Raw genomic sequence first — 25,817 nt, 5'->3', positions numbered from 1 at the left:
ATTGTAGTCCATAGACATCTGGAGGGCCGCAGTTTAACTACCCCTGTTCTAATAAATAGATGTTGTTTTCAGCACACCTAACTCTGCTATTTTAACCTAAGGGCAGAAAAACAACTGTTGAACTGCTACACTCTTCCTCACTTGAACGAGTCTCCAGTGTGTCAGCTGTTTGGGAGATGGAATATCGTTCCTCCCTTTATGCCCATTTGGTACTTCAGAATTTTAGTTCTTCATCCCCGTCTGAAATACTCCCATCTGCCCCGGCTACATTCCATTCAGGCTCATCATTGGAATGATGGAGGTGACTTCAAATTGTCTTTACTCGAGATCTGTTTCTGCTCCCTGTCTGACACTGCTGTACCGTTTTATGTGTGTGCAGAAATGGACAGCTGGGACTGACTTTTGGACTTTGGGGTGCCTCGATCTCAACCCTCCCCTCCCTCCCCCCCCCCCCGCTGCTGTTTTGGTTGGTTGGTTCTCAAGTGGAGCAAGGCGCTTTCATCTCAGGCGCCTGTCATGCAATCTTGCTCTCTGTTTCAAAAGGCCTTTCTTTCAGCAGCACTTCCTCAATCGGAGGAGGGAGGGCCATTGGCAGAACACAAAAGCATTCAGCAGGCTGGAAACCACTGAAGCCTTGCAGAGAATTCATGGTGCGTGTTTCTGTTTCGGAGCAGAGAGAAAGAGCTCTGAAAACTCTCCTTCTGGTGTGCTGCCGACAGGATCAGGGGAAGGTCTACTCTCTGTCCCAGTTTTTCTCCTCAGCTGTGAGGAACTGGAGGAATGTCTCTTCCTAGGCAGCTGAGAAGTGAGAGGTGAGTCCCTTAAAATCTTCTGCCTGGTTATTTATTCCCTGCTATTGTCTAGAAAGCAAAGCCTCCTTGAAGGGCAGGGTACTTTTATGAAAAACTGCTCTGGTTGCTGCATGGCTCTTAGGCATATAGACACATCTGCACGGAGCTTACTTTTTAAAAAGATTGCACCATTCTTTTCCTTTCCAGACTCTTTCTTCCTCTCTCTTTCACTCACTTGCCAACAGTGGGTTGGGAAATCCCTGGAGAGTTAGTGGTGGAGTAGGGTTGCCAGGTCCCCACTAGCCACCAGTGGAGGAAGGGGACTAAAGTTGTAAGATCCAAGCTGGGAAGCTCCAGGATATTTGGGGATGCAGGCTGGGGAGGATTGGGATCTCAGTAGGGTACAACGCCAGAGAGTCCGTGCATCCGTTTTCTCCATAGAAATTAATCTCTTGGACTCTGGAGATGAGCTGTAATTCTGGGGGATCCCCAGGTCCCACCTGGAACCTGGCATCCCACCCTGTCAGCCATGCATATCAGGAGTTCCTGGGTCCCCACAATTCACTCAGTATGCATAGTTGTTTTATTGTGAATTAGGCAAGGCATAGATTTTTTTGTGCAGGTACAGCTTCCACTCATGGACTGAGTCATGTGAACAGATGCGCCACCTACATGGAATATCCACAAATTGTCCAGTTGACGCAAGATTATAATGGTGTGCATTATAATCCCACAATGTGTGGCTGGTGGGCTTCTGGTTCACACAAACAGGACAGAACACAACAATGGCAGGGAGCCTATATTGAACATCTGTAAGCCATCTTCCTCTGTATGCATTTTAACTCTATCCCTGTTTCATTTAATTCTTGCTTCTAATTGTTTTTATACTATGTATTGTAAAGCTTGTTTCAGTGTTTTTGATTTTTGTCTGCTTAGTAGACCCTGAGTGGCAAGGAGGCCTACAAATGTTTTAATTAAGTCAAAGACATAAGATTCAGATGCGTAGCCACAGGTTGGTCTGAAGCGGCAGACTGAAGTTTGAGTCCAGTGGCTCCTTTAAGACCAGCTAAGTTTTATTCAAGGTATATGCTTTCGTGTGCATGTACACAAAAGCTTATATCTTGAATAAAACTTTGTTGGTCTTAAAGGTGCCACTGGATTCCATCTTGGTTCCATAAAATAAGTTTTGATGGTAACTTAAAGGTGGGCAGATCCAAATGCTGTTTGACCATCACTACAGTGCATTTGAGGGCAGTGCTAATCTTCTCCCTTGCCTTTCAGTGACTACGACCAGCTCCCAGATGATGTTGCGGTTTCTGCTACTATTGCAGACATCGAGGAAAAGAGAGGCTTCTCCAGTTACTATGTAAGAGAAGGACTTTTCTTCCCACACCTGCTGCTTTGTTTCCACTCAGAGGGGAAGGGAAGCTGGCCCTGCAAGGGATGCCTCCCTTAAGGGTTAATGATGTTTGTTCACTGGTTCCAGAAAAGGGATGTTCCAAATGGGAAATTACAGCATTGGCTAGATTTCACAATAAACACTGACATTTGCTGTGACTGTTTAAAGCAAGCGCACCCTTATAGTTAGATTTGTTGGGATGCAAGCAAGTAGTTCAGAGAGTCATTATTCTGACATTCATGGTCAAAGGAAGAGCTAACCGTGATTTCTATTCAGCACGCATGGGGAAAGCCACAAACTGAAGGATAGATAGGAGAAGAGGGAAGCAGCATCTTAAAAAACAACAACCCAGGTTTTTATTCTAGCATAAAATGTGAGCTATAGATCACATTTTATGCATCAGATACATATGGCAGGTCATCTGCAAAATCACATATCAACACATGCAACAAGTCAGATGGCCATGGTGTGTGGAAATGCAGGTTGAGATGTAGGTTTATCCTGGAAGCTTTAGGCTGATTCTGCACTGAGCAGTGGGTTGGACTAGATGGCCCGTATGGCCCCTCCCAACTCTATGATTTAATGATTCTATGAGAATGAGATGGAAACATGTAAACTTTAACTGTAATCAGGGAAAGTACACAGTTCATAACAGGGCAATCCATCACAGGCTCAGAGAAAGGCAATCAATATCTGTTGGTTGCGATTATCTATCAGCATGTCTTGATAGGGCTGACTGTGATATTTTGGTGGATCAACTATAATTAATATTTGGGATAAAACCCTTTATGTCCAGAGCTGTGTTGGTACAAAATGGGCCTGGGGTCAGCTGTTTGGAATGTGTAATTCCAGGGTTTCATGTACTCAGCTGACTACCTATGTGCTTCTGGGTCCAAACAAAGTGTCAGCTGCTACCTTTAAACCCTTTTCTTGCCTATGGCCCTCATACCTATTCAATATCTATCCTGGTGCACTCCCCTGTGTCAGAGGTACTGTCTGTTTTGCTACAGGCTTTTGACTAGCAGGTGTCGACTAACCCAGTAACGACGCAGACCCATGTTTGGCAACAAATTGGCCGCAGCCGTTTATTAACCCAGGCCCCTCCAACCGGAGGGTTGGCCCGCATGCAGGTAAGGGAGCCCATGCCTTGCCAGCCGGCTGGCTGACCACTACTACCGCGGCGTTCCAGCTCCGCACCTCACTCCCAGCCGGGAGGATGGGATTCCTTCCGCCGTGGGATCCCTGGGAAGCGACCGTCGAGGACCCCACGGGCGTCTGCCTCCATGGGGCCCCTCCTTCGCTTGGCCCCGGGCCCCTGGCCTCCCAGCCGGGTAGGCCGCGCCCGGTCATGGCTGGTCTCCTTAACGAGACCCCCTACCCCAGAGAGTCCCGTACGCAGACGGGCTCCCTGCCAACGGGCTCCCTACCTTGCATGACCCGCGACTGCGACGAAAACGGAAAAACGTATGGGAGGGACGGGAGGGTAGCTGTCCGGACGCGTGGATGAGGGAAAAGAGAGCGGGCTGCCTGCTCACGGCCTATTTAAGGCCAGCAGCCCCGCCCTTCCCTCCTGCGCCGTGGCGCGGCCCGCTGACGTCACTGGGTCCGCGCCGGCTCCTGGGCTCCACCGCCGCGTCAACGGCGGCCGCATTCATTCGCGGCCGCTATTTCCTGTGGTGGGACTAGTCATTTGAAATGGTTTGCCAGAAGTGGCACAGAGTGTGTCTTCATTTCCTGCATTGAGATAAAATGGGCCTAATTCAAAGTCTCTTTGACAAGGGGCAATGTGTTTTGAGAAGATCAGCCTGGTTTTATCCTGCTGATGGATTGTTCTATTGTACTTTATAGATTCACAACTTGTCACTTTGCTAGCCGCCCTGACCCTAAAGAGATGATATTGTGCAATACTTTGAATGGAAGGAAAAAAAGCATGAACTGAGAGTCTCTCTCATCTTTCCAAACTAGTTAATGTGTAATAAGTAAGGAAATCCTGGTTTAAATGAGAGATTAAGTCAGTTGGGCGTTAGGATTTTAAAATTTTTATTTATTTATTTATTATTTTTATTCCGCCCTTCCATGCACCTCTTGTGCAAGGTGGTAAGGCAGCAACGTGCTGTCTGAAACTCTGCCCATGAGGCTGGGAGTTCAATCCCAGCAGCCGGCTCAAGGTTGACTCAGCCTTCCATCCTTCCGAGGTCGGTAAAATGAGTACCCAGCTTGCTGGGGGGTAAACCAGCCAGTTTGGTGTAGTGGTTAGGAGTGCGGACTTCTAATCTGGCATGCCGGGTTCGATTCTGCGCTCCCCCACATGCATCCAGCTGGGTGACCTTGGGCTCGCCACGGCACTGATAAAATTGTTCTGACCGAGCAATGATATCAGGGCTCTCTCAGCCCCACCCACCCCACAGGGTGTCTGTTGTGGGGAGAGGAATGTGAAGGCGACTGTAAGCCGCTTTGAGCCTCCTTCGGGTAGGGAAAAGCGGCATATAAGAACCAACTCTTCTTCTTCTTCTTCTTCTAAACGTATTGAGTCTGCCATGAAAATGCTGGAGGGCGTCACCCCAAGGGTCAGACATGACTCGGTGCTTGCACAGGGGATACCTTTACCTTTACCTTTACCTTTACCTTTACCTTTACCTTTACCTTTACCTTTACCTTTTTACCGCCCTTCCATACGGCTCTGAGTGGTTATAGTAAAGCTGTTCAGTTACAATTACCTACTGACCCTATACTATTTTAAAAAGAACTTTTGAAAGACAAACAGATTCCTCTGATGAAATGTATTGGCAAAACATGTAGGGAATTTTACGGGATATTTAACTGAGTAATAAAATGTTTTTTTGTACCTGATTTTGCGCCACCAACCTTGGCCTTTTTATCTCCTTAAATGTAAGCTGCCACAAGGAAACTCTGGAGAGGAGACATTAAAACAATCTCTAGGGGGGGGGGGAAACATAAAACAGTTATGTGTCTTCTTTTTTCTGGCCCATGTTTAGAATATAAGAAGATGCCTTGTACCAGACTAGGATCCCTGCCCTTCTGGCCCTCCAGTATCTACTCTGAGATCAGTTCTCTAGAGCAGGGGTAGTCAACCTGTGGTCCTCCAGATGTTCATGAACTACAATTCCCAGGAGCCCCTGCCAGCGGTTGCTCACAGGGGCTCATGGGAATTGTAGTCCATGAACATCTGGAGGACCACAGGTTGACTGCTCTAGAATCTCAGGCTGAGGGAGATCTTTCCTGTTCCTGTTGCCAGGGATCTTGAACTGAAGATGTCAAGGACTGAATGTGTCTCTTTCTACATGCAATATAGAGCTGTGGCCCTTTCTCCGAGAGTTCCTTATGAATGAATTTAGTTCTCAGGACTTCTTCCCTTCCAGGTGTTTGTGATTGAGGTGAAGACAAAAGGTGGGGGAAGGTACATGATCTTCCGCCGTTACCGCCAGTTCTACAACCTGCATGGCAAGCTAGAGGAAAGATATGGTGCTGGAAGCAAAACCAACCTTTTCACCTGTACACTTCCCATCCTGCCAGGTAAGCAGCAGGGGCTCTAAGATCCCATGCTCAAGTTTGCTTTCTAGATAGCCTAATCATATGTCATTCTGGGTTGGTGAACCAATGGTCTGCTCCAGTATAAGATGGCTCCATGTGTGAGTGTCTACAGAGAAAGCAAGTTGAGTTCATAAAATCCAGACCCAACTGGTTAAATTAATGCAATGTGCAGTTTGGCCTCCCTTAAAACTGCCTTTCCAAGCAGGGTAGTCAATAGGGCAATAGCACAAAGGGCAAGTAAAATGAGTAATAATCATCTTTGGTACTCCACTTTGATGGAAGATACCCTTTATATGATTGTCACTTCAAAACAATATCTTTCTGTTTATTACTTCTGCAAACTTGGAAGGTTGCGGTAAGTTTCCACTTTGGATTTCCTGCACCAATGTCTGATGTTTCTTAAAGTTGGATTTTAAATGACGGACAGGATGAGATAGGCCTAATTTGGGGAAGCGGGTGTGTTAATTCAGTGTTCTAGCCCAACTGCGCAGAAGTGTGGAGTGCTTGTTCCCCATAATATTTGTTCCTGGTTGGGGCCTGTAATTCAAAAATAGGAGCATGAGCCACTGGCACCCGAGCATTCTCTTATAGCGCACTAACCATTGGGCATCTATTTTCCCCAAAGAGCTAATACTCAGATCAAACCCAGGAAACTGCAAATCAAGGATCAGCATAAGCTTAAAATCATACGTGCAAAAGCTTATTGCAGATAGCAAAAAATATTCAGCGCTGGGTCTTCCTTTTCATAAGGTGCAACAGAAACCTCCTCTCTCAGTACGGCCACTCTTCATTTGATAACGTTTCACTCACAGAAGTACAGTTATCAGGAGTGAGGGAATGTTAGCCACATTTCTCTGTAATAAGATATACTACCCATTATGATATTTATCATTAGGATATTTATTTTATGTCACATCATTTTTGTGATGCAGAAGAGTTATCTTTAGCTCCCTAAACACCTATAACTTCAAGCTGCAATAAAGACCTCCATCCAAAGCGAAGACCAACACCTAGGACTGCCAGTCTCCAGGTGGTGGTTGGAGATCTACCAAAATTACAAGTGGACTCCAGACAGAGATCAATTCTCCTGAATAAAACGGCTACTTTGGAAGGTGGCCCCACTAATTATTGGTCATGACTCTCCAATCAGCAGTGGGGGTTTTCTGCCAATGAGAGATGGTGTTTCCTTTCCTCCTCCTGTCTCCCTCCCTGACTTTGCCAATGAGGGAGAGATTCTCATTCCCTTGTTCTCCCTCCCAGACTTTCCCTTTGTCTTTTGCTTCTTGCTGTGCTCTGAAGCAGTGGTCCCCAACCCCCGGTCTGGGGACCGGTGCCGGTCCGTGGATCAGTCAGTACCGGTCCGTGGCTCCTCTTTGTCCTCCTCCCCGGCTGCTGCCTCAGGGGCTGCCCTGCCACTCTACTGCTGGCTCACCTTTGGTGCTCTCCAGAGGCCACCATGGGTGGGGCTTCCTCTCGGCAGCTACTGCTGGCAGTGCCCCCCAGCGGGCAGCGGGAAGTCAGGGGCACAGTGGGAAAGCAAGTGGAGCAGGGGCTCAGGCAGTGGCAGCGACATCCCTCGGCAAAAGACTACAACCCCGCCGGGCCTCAGTAAAAGTGTCAAGCATTGACCGGTCCCCGGTGATAAAAAGGTTGGGGACCACTGCTCTGAAGCATGTGCTGCAGTCCTCTTTCTGCCTTAGTTTGTTGACTCATACCAGTTATAGATTCCTCTGATTTGCAGCACTATAGCACATTAATTAATTAATTATATTTGTTGACCGCCACTCCCAGGCTATGCCGGCTTGCGGCGGTTTACAGTAAAATGATAAAATCACATAAAACAGAAGAAAAATATACAATCCCACGCACTGGTGATAAAACTAGTCTAAAACTCCTCTCCCTTCTTTGCATACCTGACCGCAGCCACCCACAGCCCCCAACCACTGTCTCCAGAGGAAACTCCTGCCCAGATAACCAGCAAATAGGGCCTATATACGGAAGGATCTGATCTTTTTAGCCCAGCCTCAAACAAATGCCTGGAAGAAGAGTTCCCTCTTACAGGCCCTGCAGAACTCTTCTGGGAGCTCATTCCACCAGGTTTGGGCCAGGACCAAAAAGGCCCTGGCCCTCATTGAGGCCAGGTCTGCCTCCGGGGTGGGGTGGGGTGGGCAGGGACCACCAACAGTTTCAAATCCGCAGAGCGAAGAGCCCTGCAGGAGGCATGAGGAGACAAGTGGTCTCTCAGATATGCAGGGCCCAGGCCACAGATGGCCTTAATGTTAAGAACCCAAATCTTAAACCTGATCTGGAAGCTAACCGGTAACCAGTAACATTATGGTGGAAAGGTTGTTTTTTTTGGGGGGGGGGGGGGGTGTTTGCTCTATTTTAGCCCAAATGGAGAGTGTTCAAAGGTGGTTGGATTCAGAGGGGGTGGGTGGCAGAAGCAGCCTTTCACAAGTGAACTCATGACCATTTTACAGTGTGCGCTGGTGCCCATGCAGCTGTTTTGGCCCTTGAAAACACTTGAGGTGAGGGAAAAGAGTTTTGCACCACAAGCAGTTTTGCCTTTTCTTTTAACTGGGCTCAGGGAGGATGGTCAGTCAATCTCCATATCTGTAGTTTCCCAGTTTCTCTTCCCATCTGTGTGAAGCAAAAATGGTGCCCTTTCCCTACATGCCGGGCAGATTGCAGCTGCAAAAGAAAAGGGTTGCCTTACTAGGGTTGCCAACTCTATGTTGGGAAATTTTTGGAGATTTCGGTGATGGAGCCTGGTGAGAGAGGGACATTAATCAGGTATAATAGAATATACACTATCCCCTGAAGTTGTCATTTTCTCCAGGAGATCTCTCTATCCTGGAATAACAAAATTCTTGGAAATCTCCAAGGACCACCTGGAGGTTGATAACCCTATTGCATTCCAATCTGATTGCCTAAATTTATTCTTAAATTCTTATAGCAAGTTATTTGGAGCCCAACCAGAGATGTGTGTATGTGTGTGAGTTCAATGGATGATGATGTGATTCAAAGGGGCCATTCAGTTTCAATGAACTAGAGGAATGGAAGATGTCAGAAGACTGCAAGAGGAATGACTATATGAGTTAAGATCTAAAAGGGGTATTTACATGAAATGGAAAAAGGAGGAAATCACCAAGGAGTAATTTAAAAATAGCCAAGAAACGTAGACAGATGGTTAAAAAAAACTAAGGCCTAGAATGAGTTCATTTCCCTCCTGGGCTGTCTGTAGCAAAAGGAAAAATAAGGAAGTGGTAGGTTTGCTGTGTGGAAATGATGGTGTCATGCTAACAGGACATGTCAAGGCAGTAGTATCTAATACTTTCTTTGTTTTGATGTTTTCTCATAAGGAGAAAGATATTCAACTAGGGTAAAATGGAGTACAGAATAAGGGATAAATTATAGAATTGATAGAGGTTGTGCAGAAATATTTGGCTACTTTAAAATCTCCAGGGCCTGATGAATTATATCCAAGAGTGTTGAAACAATTGGCAGAGGAAATCTCAGAACCTTTAGATGTCCTGGAGAGCACAGGAAGATCCAGTGGACTGGAGGAGGTTCAGTGGGGTCCCCATATTTAAAGGGAGGAGGGAAAGTCCCCAACAACTACCACCTAGTCAATTTAACATCAATCTCTGGAAAGGTTTTGGAACAGAGCAGTATGTAAGCAGAGGATAATATTGTACTGAATACAAACCCGTTCCATAAGATATAATGGAGGGATGGGAGCACCCTCTTCAGGAGCCCCTATATGTGGACCCCTTGGACCAATCATTCTGAAATTTGGAGAGGAGACATAGAAGAGCCTCCCAGAGCTACCCTGAAAGTTTGGAGACTTTACCTCAAACCCTAACAGCCCCTAGGCCCCAGGAAATGTGGGAATGGTGAAATTCCCATTATAGAATATGGAAGAAGGGGATTGGCTGCCTGGATTGATTGACAGGTGGAAGAAAGTCGTGTATAAGGCACATTGCTCTCTTCTGCCATTTCAACACCACATGTGGAGTGTAAGAAACGTGAAATGGCAGCAGACAAGGCGAGAGAGCAGAAAAGGTGAGCAATAGCTGGGAAGTGAGATAACATTTAGCGCTTTGCCATTCAGCTGAAAAAACATTATTTTTACTGATGTGCATAAATGCCCTAAATCTCTGAGGTGGGTGGCTGGACTGGATGGCCCTTTCTGGTCTCTTCCAGCTCTGTGTGATTCTGATCCATAAAAAACATGAACCTTCTTCTGTGATCTCTGTTAGCAAAGCTTCATTTCATGCTCAAGAGGAAGAAACAGACACTTCTATGGAGATACATTGGGGGAGGGGAGATTGCCATTTGGCCCATGAAAGTGTAAGTGGGATAACAGGGGGGTGGGGATCTTCATGCATTTACAAGATTGTGTTCATCATGTGTAAATGAAGGAATTGAGATACTTGGTTCTAACCAAAATAGATTATTGCTTGACCTTTTTGTAGAATGATCCCATGTAGAAACTTTGCACTACACCGTGGCTCATTCATAAGAAAGTAAATTAATAATGCTGTGCTCACCACCAATGTACTTATTTGCCCTCCCCATAAAAATGTTCTGGATATTGGACTGTCCATGCATTTCCTAATCTGGAGTTGGCAGCTCTTTGACCTTTGCATCACTTTCTAGGGTAAAAGGGCTTACCGGATGAGTGGGAAGTGGGACGATCTGCAGTTGCAGATGGATGGCTGGATCCAGCTGATTAGTTATTCAAAGCTGGGTGCTTCTGATTCATTCATACAAGATGCCAGGAATCCCTGCCTTGTATCTTTGCATATGTCTTAATGTTGTTACCCACCCTGAGCATTTGGAAGGGCAGGATACAAATCAAAATGTATTATTATTATTATATTTTTTTAAGCAATAGCCACGCTACAGATTAAAACTGTTTTAACAGTAATTTTGTCATTTAATTATTTAATTTTATTTATTATTAGACTTATATACTGCCTCTCTCGGTCAGCCAACTTGGCTACGACTCTGTTTGAGCTAGAGAACACCAGGAACTTTAATTCCATGAGGCAAAGAAAAAATTTCCTTGCAGAATTCTAAGCAGTCAGGATGCGACCATTTTCAAGGAAAGCCCTGAGTTAATACCAACAAATCCTTTAACAATCATATTTCCCATTTCACTCCCTTCTGCTACCTTTCAAGGGCAACAGTTCTCTTAATTTTGTGCTTTCCAGGGAAAGTTTATGTTGGTGCAAAGAGAGAGATTGCAGAGAGCCGGATCACAATACTCAACACCTACATGAAGGTAAAGGTTCACGTTCAAGCTGGGTTTATGTTGGACATGTTGGTTATTCCAGCAGAGGGCTGCCATCACTGTTTCTTAATAGTAAACTGGCTGTTACCCATTGTGATCATGCAAGCAGCAAAACCAGGCCATCCACAGAGCAGACAGAGAGCTCTAGGTACTAGGGGAGCTACCTAAGTATACAGAAAAATATGACTTTGTTCACTTAACAAAAAGCTGACCAATGGCGCAAGGAGGCACAGAAAATGAAAAGTAGCTGAAATTGCTGAAGGGAGAGGAAGGGGGAAGAAAGAAATTTACACAATCTGGGATCCCCTATTCCTTGTGGTTCAGCTTGTATGCACAGAATCTGTGCATAATGACATTACTGTGTTTAAATGCGGGTGCAATACCTCTGCTGGCTGCAGCGTGTGTTTGACTTCATGTCCAAGTTCTGTGCCATTGAACTGGTGTTACATATAACATAAATTCACTTAACAATTCACTTAAAAAAATCCTGGGATATATAGTTTGGTAAAAGTGTTTGCTGTGGAACTACAATTCCTAGGATCCCCTGGAAATTCTCAATTCTGAAGTCCATTGTGCAGATATTTCGTAAGAGACTCAGAGTGCAATCCTAGAGTTATTTTCAAAGGACTTTGGAGGATAGAACTGTTCAGTATCACATTGTTGGTCCTAACATTTTATCTGCCACATTCTCCTTCTCTTTACACTCAGTTTAGGAAGAATGGCTCCTCCATTAGTCAGCTTTTTGGAGCCAGCTTGGTGTAGTGGTTAGGAGTGTGGACTTCTAATCTGGTGAGCTGGGTTTGATTTCCCGCTCCCCGATATGCAACCAGCTGGGTGACCTTGGGCCAGTCACAGCACTGATAAAGCTTTTCTGACTGAGCAGTGATATCAGGGCTCCCTCAGCCTCACCTACCGCACAGGGTGTCTGTTGTGGGGGGAGGAAAGGGAAGGCGAAGGTAAGCCGCTTTGAGACTCCTTTGGGTAGAGAAAAGTGGCATATAAGAACCAACCTTCTTCTACTTACCATATATTAAAACACACCGAGGTGTGTGTGATTCATAGTTGCTGAAAGATCCTCTTGAATCTTTTCACTGTAGAATTTCAGACCAGCTTTGTTGCTCTGTCAGTAAAAGGCAAAATAAAAATAAAAATAAAAATAAAAATAAAAATAAAAATAAAAATAAAAATAAAAATAAAAATAAAAATAAAAATAAAAATAAAAATAAAAATAAAAATAAAAATAAAAATAAAAATAAAAATAAAAATAAAAATAAAAATAAAAATAAAAATAAAAATAAAAATAAAAATAAAAATAAAAATAGAAGGCAATAGGAATTTATTCATTTTATAACTTTGGAAGATGACACCTTCAGAGAATGTGTTACAAGCTGATGTGCTAACTCAGCCACACAGAACCAAAGTATTGGGAAGTCTACCATTGTCCCTCTCCAGCCTGGCTAGTGACTAGATTCCTGATCCTGACAGTGAGGTGACTGGGTTTCATTTATTGTGCTTTGAGAGTCTTTGACAGTTTGGTTTTTAATGGTTCTGTTTTAATGATTTTGTTTTATCAGTTATAGGTTACCTCAAATAAGTCTCTGGAGAGACAGCATAAACATTTTCTAGATCAATCAATCTGTCATGAGAGAGAAGCTCTTCTGTTGAAAACTTATGTGTTTCCATCTCTCAATACAGAAACTACTTAGTCTACCTGTCTGGTTTCTGATGGATGAAGATGTCCGACTGTTTTTCTATCAGTCACCCTTTGACAGTGAGCAGACACCTTCGGGGCTGAGAAGGCTTCGACCACGCACTCGAAGAGTGTAAGTGTCCTCCTTTTCTTCCTTTCTTGGTTGCTATCTTATGGTAGGCACAGATCTGGCAAAGTATGGTCCTAGCTGCTGGTTCTGTGACTGGGACTAGGAGGGTCTTGTTGGTGCAGATCATGGTGAGGGGTAGCATTGCGCAACGGGGCACTACCATGTTGAGTGACTTCCCCAGTCTCTGTGGTAGAGGTCCCATAGAGCAGGGGTAGTCAACCTGTGGTCCTCCAGATGTCCATGGACTACAATTCCCATGAGCCCCTGCCAGCATTTTCTGGCAGTGGCTCATGGGAATTGTAGTCCATGGACATCTGGAGGACCACAGGTTGACTATCCCTGCCATAGTGTGATGTTCTAGGCCTGAGTGAGTCTTCTTAATGGCTCAGAACAATAAATTCTTTCCCCCTAAATGGTGATGAAGAGTTTACAACTGGCCTCTCTCCTATTCTCTTCATTATAAGAAGAAAAGCTGCAGCTGGCCAGAAAAGGGGGGGGGACTGGTCCTGCCAGTGGAAAACTAGCCAGTTGGCAGTGCAATTTCTCAACCTTTCCCAACCACACAAGCTATTCAGAAATAATCTGCCTTTCTCAACTTTTTTTTTATCATTGAGGTACTCCTGAAACATTCTTCAGGCTTCAAGAACCCCCAGAAGTGGTGAGGTGGTGCAGAATATGGTTGGGAAGCAGAGCTGTGTATATGCCCACCTGGGGCCCCTCCCTACCCCTCCAGGCCCATCACTGGGGGTATATATTGTCATATCACTCAATAAATGCTTAACAAATTATATATATATTAACTCCCACCCATTTGCAAAATCTTTCCAGGGCCATCAAGAAACCCCAGGGTTTCATGAAACCCTGGTTGAGAAAGCCTGGTTTACACATATAGCTGAATCAGACTATTAGTCTGTCAAGGTCAGTAATCTGACTGGGTCTCCCTGACCCTTTGATCAGGAGATATTGAGGATTGAATCTGAGACCTTCTGCATGGAAAGCATTACCACTGTGCCACATATCTTCATTTAATTTACCCCTATTGATTCCTAACCTTTCCTGAATGGATATGATGAAAAATTATTCTCCTTATTATTTCATCACAGAAAAAGCATTTCTCCCCAGGAACCGGGCTTTGATCGATTGGCAGCTCCACGGGCTGAGGTAGGTATCTTACCCAGAGCTGAACAAAACACACAAGCTTGTCTTTGTCTATTAACAAAAGACATAGTGTTTTAGATCTGCATGATAAAAGACTCTGCATTAGTCAATCTGTTCAAAACAGGGAGGCCAGACTTCACTTGTGTGAAGATGTTTAGAAGCAGAAGGGAACTGAGAAGGCTTTATGGAGGAATCCACCTCTCCCAAGATGAGCAGTGCTGAGGAAGTATGTGATAACTGCCATGGAATGCAGCTGTAATCAACTTGGGGCTCTTCCACATTCTCATTTTCATTGCTCATATGTCCCTATGGCTTTGGGTGATTATGTTTCTGCACATGGTTTTCTTCCTCTAGGGCAGGGTTTTCCAACCACAATACTGTGGTACCATATGGTACCATGAAGACCCATCAATGGGGGTTTTCAAAATGGCAGCTGGGGAGATCCAGAGGCCTCACACCCTATGGTTGCCATTTCCAGCTCCAAGTTTAAAAATTCCACCCTTATTTTGGCAGGTTGACTCATCCCTCTGAAAGTAGCCATTGATGGGCCTGGAGGGGGGGAGGGGAGCGACCCTGGCCATTTAAACTTTTGCCAGCTGAGGCTCCTCTCATTTCCAAGGGCATGGCAGGGAGGTATGGTCAGCTGACATTACTCCCTGGTACCTCAAATCCTGAAAAATATTTCAAAAGGTTGAAAAAGTCTCTAGTGGTTATTTCGATTACATAGCCACATGTCTGGCTTATTTCCTTCCAGATTTAAAGTGCAGGAAATATGCCGGACATGAAGTCATGTAATACCGAATCAACCATTAGAGGGAGCAAAACATATGCTGCAAAGAAAAGAAAAAACCTAAAGCAATAGGAACACACAAGTAAGGAAAATGAGAATGTAAAAGAGCCCTTCTATTTGGAAACCCAGGGTTCAAATCCAGATGAATCATGAAGCTGAGTAACCTTGGGCAAGTCACTGCCTGCCAGCCTATCCTCACAGGGTTGTTGTAAGGAAAATATAGGGAAATTCCATGCACATTGGAAGAAATGGGAGATAGACATTAGTGTACTCCAGACAATTCCAGATGGTACTCCTGATAGTCTCTTTGTGACAAAACAAAACAGAAGTTCAGTGGCTCCTTAAAGACCCTTGTAAGAGATGTGACAGGCTCCACGCAGTTATCTTTTCTCCAGCTTCTCCTCCTTCTTTCTCCCTCCAGATATTTTCCTTATAGAAATACACAATTTATTTCCTTCCCACAGCATCTGAAGAAGTGAGCTGTGACTCACAAAATCTCATCCTGAAACAAATGTTGTTAGTCTCTAAGTTGCCACTGGACTCCTCTTTGATTAGTCTAAACAAGGTGATTTATCATATTCATGCGTGTGAGATGCTGACACGATTACTTGCTACATGATTTGCTTGGTTTCCAATATTAATTGGCATTGCATGGTCTAGAATTCAGGTGTTTGAGGTTTTAACCCATAACTCACTGCAAGCTTTCTAAAGGAAGTAGTAGGGGCCAGGTCTTTGAAAGGAGAGGATGCAGATGGCTTGATAATCCAGAATGATTTCAGATCACCTGGAATCAGAGCTCTAAGGCCAGTGGATCCTGAAAGCTTTCTTCCCCGAGAGCACAGTGCAAGCATTCTAATTGCCATGAGCTAAAAAGATCACGGAAGCCATCCCTGAACCATTGAGGTAGATTACTGAGGTGGCAAAGGCGTGTAGTAAATCTTTTAAATGAACTAATATGTTGCGTGAAAAGGAAAAATGTCCCCGTGATGCCTGAATCGTTTAGGCTGAGCCACAGACAAAGCAGAGACTTAATTTCATTTTGCAGATGTGTAGACTAAAGATGAAGCTGGAGTTGCCACATTGTTAACTGGGTGTTTAATTGTGTGAATAAGTAGCGGTAATTAAATGGCACACACAAATTAAAACTGTCCATTGCGCAGCATGGAGGCTGAGGACGTGGCTTCTCTCAAGGCACTTTTGCATCCTGTAATATATGGCCGTGTCTGCTGGGGACTCATTTTTAAAATTTAGTGGTGAGCGTACCTGCTAGTTGAATTTATGGGCACATTCTTCCTGGTACCCATTCTCAGGTGGCCCCAGTGAGTGCAGAGCTGCATAGTTTTGCAGTGGGAGAGGGGGCATGCCTGCAGGAGCTGTCCACACGGGCAAAGGTCTTTGCAAGAAGGCAGGTTTTGGCTACAGAAAGACACAACACAATTCATTCAGGTGTGAATATCATTGGATGCTGGAACTGCTGAAATAAGTTGCTGAATACTTGCAGGGGTGGGGGAAGGAGCCTTCAAAAAAAGAAACTGGTTGATTTGGTTTAAAATGAATGAACTGGCAAAGCTCATGATGACAGAAAATGGTAGAGGACAGCTGAACATTACCTTGTTCAACTTTAAGTTAAGATTTAGAACAGAATGCTTATAGCTTAGAATCACAGAATAATAGAGTTGGAAGGGACCTCATGGGTCATCTAGGCCAACCCACTGCACTATGCAGGACACTCACAACCCTATCGCTCATACACTGTAACCTGCCACCCCCTTGAGCCTTCACAGAATCAGCCTCTCCATCAGATGGCTATCCAGCCTCTATTTAAAAATTTCCAAAGATGGGGAACCCACCACCTCCCGAGGAAGCCTGTTCCACTGAGAAACCGCTCTGTCAGGAACTTCTTCCGGATGTTTAGATAGAATTTCTTTTGAATTAATTTCATCCCATTCATTCTGGTCTGTCCTTCTGGGGCAAGAGAGAACAATTCTGCTCCATCCTCCATATGGCAGCCTTTTAAATACTTGAAGATGGTTATCAGATCCCCTCTCAGTCGTCTCCTCTCTAGGCTAAACAGACCAAGCTCCCCCAACCTTTCTTCATACATCTTGGTCTCCAAACCTCTCACCATCTTTGTTGCCCTCCTCTGGACATGCTCCAGTTTGTCTACATCCCTCTTCAACAGTAGTGCCCCAAACTGAACACAGGACTCCAAGTGAGGCCGAGCCAGAGCAGAGTAAAGCTTCAGCAGTTTGTTCTCAGTTATTTTACCATTGAGAAACCCCTGAGACATTCTTCAGGCTTCGAGAGACCCTAGAAGTGGTGCGATTGAGCAGAATATGGTTGGGAAGCAGAGCCATGCACATGCCCACCTGAAGACCCTTCCTCTTCCCACCCCCTCCAGGCCCATCATTGGCCATTTTGGGAAGGAAGGGCATGTCAACATGAGCATATATGATCATATCACCCAATAAACGTTTAAGAAATTTTTAAAATATCTAAAAATTAATCTACTCCCACCCATTCAGGATCCCCTTCCAGGGCCATCAAGAAACCCGAAGGTTTCATAAAACCCTGGCTGAGAAACCCTGGCATATATGTAAATGGCACCAAGTTGCATTGGACTACTGGTGACCCCAGCATGAGACTTTCAGGGAAACTGAGAAACAAAAGTGATTTACATCATCTTCCTCTACAGCAGGGGTAGCCAAACTGCGGCCCTCCAAATGTCCATGGAATACAATTCCCATGAGCCCCTGCCAGCGGTCATGGGAACTGTAGTCCATGGACATCTGGAGGGCCGCAATTTGGCTACTCCTGCTCTACAGAGTCTTTCTTAGTGGTCTCCCATCTAAGTGCAGACCATGCATAACTTCCAAGATCTGGCATTACTGAGTTGTATCATAATGCCTCCCTGCCCGTGTGCATTGTGTAGACCTGCCCCTAAATACTTGCATGTGACTGTACGGCTTGTGTCTTTTCCTAGCGGCTTTCGCTGTAGGGCTCTCGTCCCACTCGAATTAAGAGAAAGATGGGCTCTGCTGCCTCCAGAATAAAAATCTATTGCCCAGCCCCATAATCCACCATGACTCCCTTGCCTGAATCTATAAAGGATCTAATAAAATTCCTTCTTCCCTGGCAATGATGTCACTATTTGCATCGTCTGCAGTGAGCTTTATGAAGCTGAAACACAGCTCCTTGGTTGCAGAGCTGAGCCAAGCAGCCCTGCAGTGCCTCAGGGGATTCTTAGCTCAGACCTAGGCCACAGTGATGGCAGAGGGTGAGCCCACATCCACTGTCCTCAGGTCCAGCCCAGGTATTAACCCGTCAGTCCCTGTGACACTGCATTGGCTGTTGGGCTCAGCTGGTTCTGAGGCTGCATTAACATCCCAATCTGCTCCATTCCCAAGCAGACAAACTTTATTTTCTTGAACCGGATCTACTTCTTCAGGTCCCTGATCTTCCAAGGTGTGATGTCTTTCTTTCAGGCACTCTTTGATTTTACTGGCTCCAGTAAGCTGGAACTGAACTTCAAGAAGGGAGACGTGATCTATTTACTAAGCAAGGTGGACAAAAATTGGTTTGAGGTGAGTGTCATGGTTTAATCTCATTGTGAGTCTGCAAAACCTGTCCAATGTATGGTGGCCACTTCTCACCGGGTGGCTTAGCTTCATTGCGATTATTGGATGAAAACACAAAGGCACAGCACATGCTAAATGTAGATCTTCCATATTCTAATGGCTGAATTTTGTCTGGAATCTCAGTATGATAATGAAATACAAGATGGGTGCTTGTAACTCAGTTGTTCTTTCAACAGCCTGATCAAAATAGAGGTGCATCCTAAGCATTAGTTACTCTTCTGTGAGGAATGTGCTGTTCTTGCCATCATGCATTGTGTAGATCAGTGATGTTCACTCAGTGCCTTGAGACATGTGGCTTTGACATGTCACCTATGGCTCTTCTGAGCAGTTTCCTAATATGGCACCTGCCCCAAATTTCAGAAACGTGGGCAAGGACCTTGCCTGGTGGGACAAGTGATTGTCACCTTCAAACAGCTGCTGCCAAACAATCAGGGTAGCTGTTAAGTCTCCATGAGGGGCAGACCTCATGCCAGGGGTAGAAATAATAGTGAGAATTGCAAAAGAGGATCTCTGTGAAGCTCTCTTTAAGAGAGTAGCACTGGTATAGATGTTATAAGGCAAGCCATCCGATATCTCAGCCCTTTTTGCTGTTCTCATGTGACAGCCCTCACCAAATTAAATCTTTTCCACATGTGTGACCCATTCATCTTCTCCCAGGTTGGGAATCTAGTGATTTTGCCAATATTCTGATCTGATCTCTTCTCCCAGGGGACGGTCCGAGATGCCACTGGCATTTTCCCATGTGCTTTTGTGGACATCATTAAAGACCTCCCACAAGAAGAGGACCCTGTCAATTGGCTACGCTGCTATCACCATGGTGACAATTTCAGCTCCATCAGGTAACTCCAGTGAGACCTTTCTCTTGCTCTTCTTCATTTCTTTGCCAGTCTGAAGAAGCTTTGAGGTCCAGCGAGACTTCAAGAAAACACTCCCTTTCTGTCTGTAAGTTCTCTGGGGCCTAATGGTAATGAGTGGTGAAAATTGTTGATGAATCCCTGGCTCCGTCTTTCTCTCCACCAGAGTCTGTTGCGGTGACCCTGGTTAGTGCTTGGGTGGGAGACCACCAGGAAGGCTGGGGCTGCAGGGAGGCAGGCAGTGACAGACTACCCTGGTTGGTCTCCCTCTGTGAACCCCAGGACCTCTGCAAGAGTCTGATTGTAGAGCATTTTCCATCACCAAGGAAGAAGAAACCTGGGTTTTTATACCCTGATTTTCATTACTCAAACACTTTTCCCTTCTTCTTCCCACAACAGACACTCGGGGAAGTAGGTGGGGCTGGGAGAGCTGGGAAAGAACTGCTTTGCAGTAACAGCTCTAAGAGAACTGTGACAAGGCCAAGGTCAGCCAGCTGTGGAGTGGGAAATCAAACCTGTTTCTTCAGACTAGGGGGCTTTCCGCACCGGGATCCTTGTAGCAAATTGTTTGCTGAACGAAAAATTGCCATTTAAAATAGTGGAATTTGTCATTATGCATACCTGCCTTTGTAGTGGAATCCAGTTGCGTTTTGTATCGTTTCCCACAGGCTTCCGGTCTCGGCAAAAATCGCTAGAAAGGAAGCGCTATTGCCAAGCTCGTCCTGCCTCTGGCTGTCAAGCAGCCAATGGGCGGCCGTTAGCATGCTCCCAAACAGCTCCTTTCCCTTTAAGAAAGTTAAAAAAAAACACACCCATTGCAACGAATTTGTGTTGATTCGTTGCAACGGAGAGACCCATCCAGCTTGCAGGTGTGTTTGAGCTGCCGTTTCATTGTTGCCACGCTCCTCCCGAGTGAAAAAAGAAATCCCCCTCCCCCACGGGCGTGATTTTCAGCCGAAAACAGTGTGAAAAATAAAGGGAAAATACATCAGCAAATGGGCTTCTCTGTTGTTTGTGCTTAGTGACTAAACAGCTCTGGGGAGGAACTGAAGCCGGGGAAGCCTCTAAACGGAGGCTCGCTGGTGGGTTGAGCCTCGCTCGCTCGGAGAAAAAAAAATGGCGAACTTTCCCGCTAGTGTTGCAGATTGGTTGCAGGAGTGTATCGCTTTCCGGAGGGTGAATCCACTTTTGGGGATTTCCCTGAAAGCGCTACAACGAAGCGCTTTTTGCGGATCGGTTTCAGGTATGTGGCAGATTGTCAATGACGTTGTGCATAATGGCAAATCAGTAGCGTTTTCAATTGGCAACCATTGTGCGATTTTGAAGGGGTGCGGAAAGCCCCTAGAATCTACCGTTCTACGAAGCTGGCTCACCAAGGGACTGTACATTTTCTCTCATTACACAAGACTAAATCAGGCTATAGTAATGCCCCCACCCACCATAAACACGGAAGTGGGGGCCAATCTTTTAAAAATGGCCCCTGCCGTCTTTATGGTGGGGAAGCCCAGGGCCATCTGAGTGTGCAGGAGCCATTTGAAATGGACAATATCGGGCCTTTAAACACCAGCAGCGCCCTTTGTGGCTCGCTTCAAAGAGTACAATGTCAACCCGACTTTTGGGTCAAGCTAGACAAGCTACTGGAGTTCTGAGATCAGGTCCTAAAATGCTAATAGAAGCTGTGGGGGGAGAGACTGATTTAGATCCAGGTTGAGCAGCTCGGGTTTCACTAATCAAAACAAAACCCATAGCACTGAATGTGTGTGAGTGTATGTGTCTAAGTTTTAGACAGCAAAACCACACAGTGGGGAAAAGTTAACATCCCTTTTTCTCTGGAGCACAACCAGGGCCCATTCCGCACCCATAGGATAATGCACTTTCAATGTGCTTTGGCAGCTGGATTTCTCTGTGCGGAACAGCTACTTCTAAAGTGCATTGAAAGTGCATTATCTATTGTGTGCAGAATAAGCCCAGGATCCAACTCCCCTCCCCTCCCCACAACAAACATTGTTTCTATTAGCATATTTAACATATGGGGAGGATCCGGTCACCGATCTCCTAACATCTCTCTTGATCCAGTGTCCAGTGAGGTGATCTTGTTCTTTTCTTCGGTAGGGACATTTCCGTGGAAGAGGATCTGAGCAGCACCCCATTGTTCCAAGATCTCATGGAGCTAATAAGGTAAAAGCACACGTGTGGCAGCTCTCTTCCAGAACATGCTGGAAGTGTTTGTCTTCCTGTTCCCAAGCCCTTTTTTTTCAGGTCCCCTCCCCCCCAATGCTCATCCCCCTTTGCAATTGTGTCTGGAAAGGCTTTGTTCTGCTAGCAGCCCAACTGTTTCCATGCTCCCTTAAACAGAAATGATGAAAAGAAGGATGCTGGGTTCCCCCCTCCTGACAAGTGGAGTGTTCTGCTCCCCTATGGAACTTGTAACAGTCTGTAGCACCTTAATTTGTCATGCTGTTGCAGCCTCCTTTGCAAGTCATGCTCACGCTGCTATTAGCTTGTCTGGTGCTTCCTTAATACCATGTCCTATCCTGATCTGCCCTCCACTTCCAATTCTTAATGCCACACTTAGCACTTCATTAAACAGATTGCTCGCTAAGTATTCATTAGTGCTAACTTTTATTGCATCACCTTTCCACGGGGCCCTTGGTCTTTGTCCTTCCCTTTCCCCACTGTCTTTATCAGTATTTTTAATATCGGTGCATATCTTTGTTGGGCTCGATCCATTTCTGTGAGCTTGCAGTCTTTAATTTTATGACATTCAGGGTTTGTTTTTAAAATGGGACTATCAGTTCTGCCTGTCCTCACCAAGTACTTTAAACAGAACAGTCCCCCTGCCCTTTCTTTGTTGGTCCTACATTCATTAACAAAGTTTCTCATGAGCAAAATTGCTGTATTGGATTTCTACCCACACCCAACAATGATCAAGCTGCAGATCTTGAGAAGGCCACAAATGAGAGGACTCAGCTGCACAAGCTATTGGTGCCTTCTTGCATGTTCTCATGAAAGCCTAGGCAGATGTTCAACATTTCAGCGGTGGGGGCTCAGTGGCAGAGCATCTGTTTGGCATGCAGAAGGTCCCAAGACCAATCTTCTGCATCCCCAAACCCTGAGGTTCCTCTGCCAGTGAAAGAATGCAGTAGAACGATCTTGATAGATCAGGGGAAGGACAGCTTTATGAGTTCATTCCCTGGGTGCAGCTGTAATGGCTGAGTCTGTCTTGCTGTGGGGTCCTGCCTTCAAGGGACCCCTTCCCCTCTCTCTCCCCCATGCCCTCCCTGTACTTGGCTTTCTATCAAGAATTCCCATGGTGTAGTGGTTAGGAGCACCGATTTCTAGTCTGGTGGATTCCCCAGGTGGGATTCCCCCACATAAGCCGCCTTGAGACTCCTTCTGATAGAGAAAAGCAGCATATAAGAACCAACTCTTCTTCTTCTTGATTCACTGCTCCCCCACATTTAGCCAGCTGGGTGACCTTGGGCTCACCACAGTATTGATAGAGCTGTCCTAATCGAGCAGTAATATCAGGGCTCTCTCAGCCTTACCTGCCTCACAGGGTGTCTGTTATGGGGAGAGGAAAGGGAAGGTGATTGTAAGTCACTTTGACACTCCTTCGGGTAGAGAAAAGCGGCATATAAGAACCACCCCCATGTGTATACAGCAGTGAGGTTGTACGATGGAGTTAATATTGACCAGTCTGTGGCCTTTGTCCATTATGCTTGTATTCCACAGTGGAAATGACCTGAAGGCATCACATGTCACCTTTGTATGTTTCATCCATGTGTAAAAATGATGTGTATAAAATATATATAAATGTATGAAGATAATAATGTTGATAATATATTTTGATGTATGAATAGGCATATATGTAAGCAAGTATATGTATTTATTCAGCCAAATACTTTCATATAAATGTTTAGGTTAAAAAAAATTAGGTTGGCCTTAAGATACAAAGCAGGGACAAGCCTGACACACCCCCACCTTGTGGCCAAATGCTGAAGCACAGTTCTAAAAGTACTACTGATTTAGAGGGAAGTAACAAGCAAACCCCAGACTGAAAAGAACCGTGAGATAGCATCACAGAAGTGAGTCCAATGCAGACGAGCATCTGGGCAGACACAGAGAGAACCCCAAGTGTGGTCAGGGTTGCCAACTCCAGGCTGGTACGCTCCTGGCTGTTTGGTGGCAGAGCCTAGGAAGGAAAGAGTTGGGGGGAGGGGGGAGACCTCAGCAGGGCATAATGTCATGGAGTCCACCTTCCAAAGCAGCCATTTTCTCCAGGTGAATCAATCTGTGAAGCCTGGAAATCAGCTGTAGTTCCACCTGGAGATTGGCAACTTTTAAGTGTGGCTAAGACGACATGTCTGCTACGTATGCCATTGGAGGTACATTACAGGGGTAGTCAGCCTGTGGTCCTCCAGATGTTCATGGACTACAATTCCCATGAGCCCCTGCCAGCAAATGCTGGCAGGGGCTCATGGGAATTGTAGTCCATGAACATCTGGAGGACCACAGATTGACTACTCTTGGCATAGAGGATAGGCAAGATGGGGACGTAACATTTGGCTAGACCCTCAACAGCATGATTTTCAGTGTCAGGAGGATCGGTGTGTTTTCCCTTTTCCAGGCGAGAATTTGGCCGTGATGATATTGCCCTCAATTATCGTGATGCCGAGGGGGATCTGATCCGTTTACTCTCCAATGAGGACGTTGTGCTGATGGTGCTGCAGTGCAAGGACAGGCCAGTCTTCCCAAAACACATCTTCCCATGGAAACTGCATGTAACCCAGCAGGACGACTACACCGTCTACAACACCAGCCCGGCAAGATAGGCCATCCCAACGCAAACAGAGAAAGGCCCGTGATCTTCATGATTCGTTCTGTTTCAGTCAAAAAGGATCATCATCCAACAATCAGCAACGACAGCAAATTTCTGATGCCTTCTCCATATTTTCCTGTACCTTGTCTCTGATTAAAAACAAAAAGAATCCACAGTATTTGCAAGAGACTGGATAGCTTCCTTAAGGACCTACAGTTGCCATTAGAAGGTCAAACTTCACGTAACTTAGTAGGTTTGACTTAATTCTTGACTAACTGGCAGGCTACTAAAAGAATGTCCTGACCTGAGAATTGATAGCAATTCTCTGCACCACCAAAATAATTTTCCAAGCCTCTCAACCATTTTCAGTTTCCAATGCCCTAGCGGCTATCATATTATTAACAACAATTTTATTTTGCTCAATTGAAAAATACTTTATTGTGTTCATATAAAAAATGCTGATTCTTGATTTCTTCAAACATCCGTTACATTAACCAGGAAAAAAAATTATTTCTTCATGTATCAATCTTATGTCTTTTTCCTAAATAGACTTACATCCTTCTAAACCTATTTCAATAGAAATTCAGCTTAGGATTGCACCGAAGAGCATAAAGTTACATCTAATAAGGTTTCTTTTCTTAAAACTTCTTTTCCCAGGCACAATATTGTTGATGTGACTGGATTACCTAGAGTACTATATAAAATCCTTCTCTAAGAAATCTTGACCTCAAAGATAGAGAATCCACAATCCATGAAAACTAAAATATTTGGTCCAGCCTAGAGAGAAAGCCAGTCTGAAAGGCAGAAGGACACTTGATGCGTCTATTTCCTTCATGGTACATTGAAACCAGCTTGTGGAGTGGCCCAAAGGTATCAGTTCTCTGCAGCCCCCTCTTTTTTGAATGGGAATGACCCTATGCCTCAAGGGTCTGGGTCTCCAACTAGGCCTACTGTGTTCCATGTGATACTATGTCCATGGGGTGGAGGGGGAAAGATCATAGTGCACTTCTGCCTCTAATTGCAGCATCCGGTCACTGAGAAGATGAGCTGAGCTTTAGACACAAACACAGGGGTAGTCAAACTGCAGCCCTCCAGATGTCCATGGACTACAATTCCCATGGGCTCATGGGAATTGTAGTCCATGGACATCTGGAGGGCTGCAGTTTGACTACCCTGAGGCTGATCCAGCACCTTCCCTACTTACAGAAACAGAAGGGATTGCCAAATGAAATAGCTTTGTAGATGAGAATCCTGAAGGACGGGTGCTATCGGAGATGCACCAGTGGTGTGCCAAAAATATTTTTGACTCAATACAGTGACTTCAGGGAGACTCTGAATCTTCTGCCCCCCACCCCACCAAAAAAACCCTGCCCACCTCTGGGCTGCAGTTCGCCTGACAGGACCAGAAGCCAAGCCTATCAAGGCTAGCTGCAGCACACAAGGAGGTGGTCCTCATTGGGGAATCAACCCAGAGAGAGAAGTAGCCCCTCCAGTTTGGTGTAGTGGTTAGGAATGCGGACTTCTAATCTGGCATGCCAGGTTCGATTCTGCACTCCCCCACATGCAGCCAGCTGGGTGACCTTGGGCTCACCACGGCACTGATAAAACTGTTCTGACCGGGCAGTGATATCAGGGCTCTCTCAGCCTCACCCACCCCACAGGGTGTCTGTTGTGGGGAGAGGAATGGGAAGGCG

At 45.4% G+C, this 25,817-nt stretch overlaps 1 protein-coding gene across 1 annotated transcript; it reads left to right on the top strand.

The window, feature by feature from the left end:
- Window positions 1–518: 518 nt before the first annotated feature.
- NCF4 (neutrophil cytosolic factor 4) lies at window positions 519–24,298 on the top strand. Its single transcript, XM_077339619.1, has 10 exons — window positions 519–812; window positions 2,073–2,157; window positions 5,571–5,724; window positions 10,962–11,032; window positions 12,737–12,864; window positions 13,965–14,022; window positions 18,295–18,393; window positions 19,156–19,286; window positions 21,414–21,479; window positions 23,932–24,298. The coding sequence occupies exons 1-10, from the start codon at window positions 781–783 to the stop codon at window positions 24,134–24,136; spliced, it is 1,029 nt and encodes a 342-aa protein (XP_077195734.1). The 5' UTR covers window positions 519–780; the 3' UTR covers window positions 24,137–24,298.
- The last annotated feature ends 1,519 nt before the right edge of the window (window positions 24,299–25,817 follow it).

Source organism: Paroedura picta, chromosome 5 (genome assembly GCF_049243985.1).
Source record: "Paroedura picta isolate Pp20150507F chromosome 5, Ppicta_v3.0, whole genome shotgun sequence".
In the NCBI taxonomy this organism is placed as follows: domain Eukaryota; kingdom Metazoa; phylum Chordata; class Lepidosauria; order Squamata; family Gekkonidae; genus Paroedura; species Paroedura picta.
This window is presented reverse-complemented; position numbering and strand designations above follow the sequence as displayed.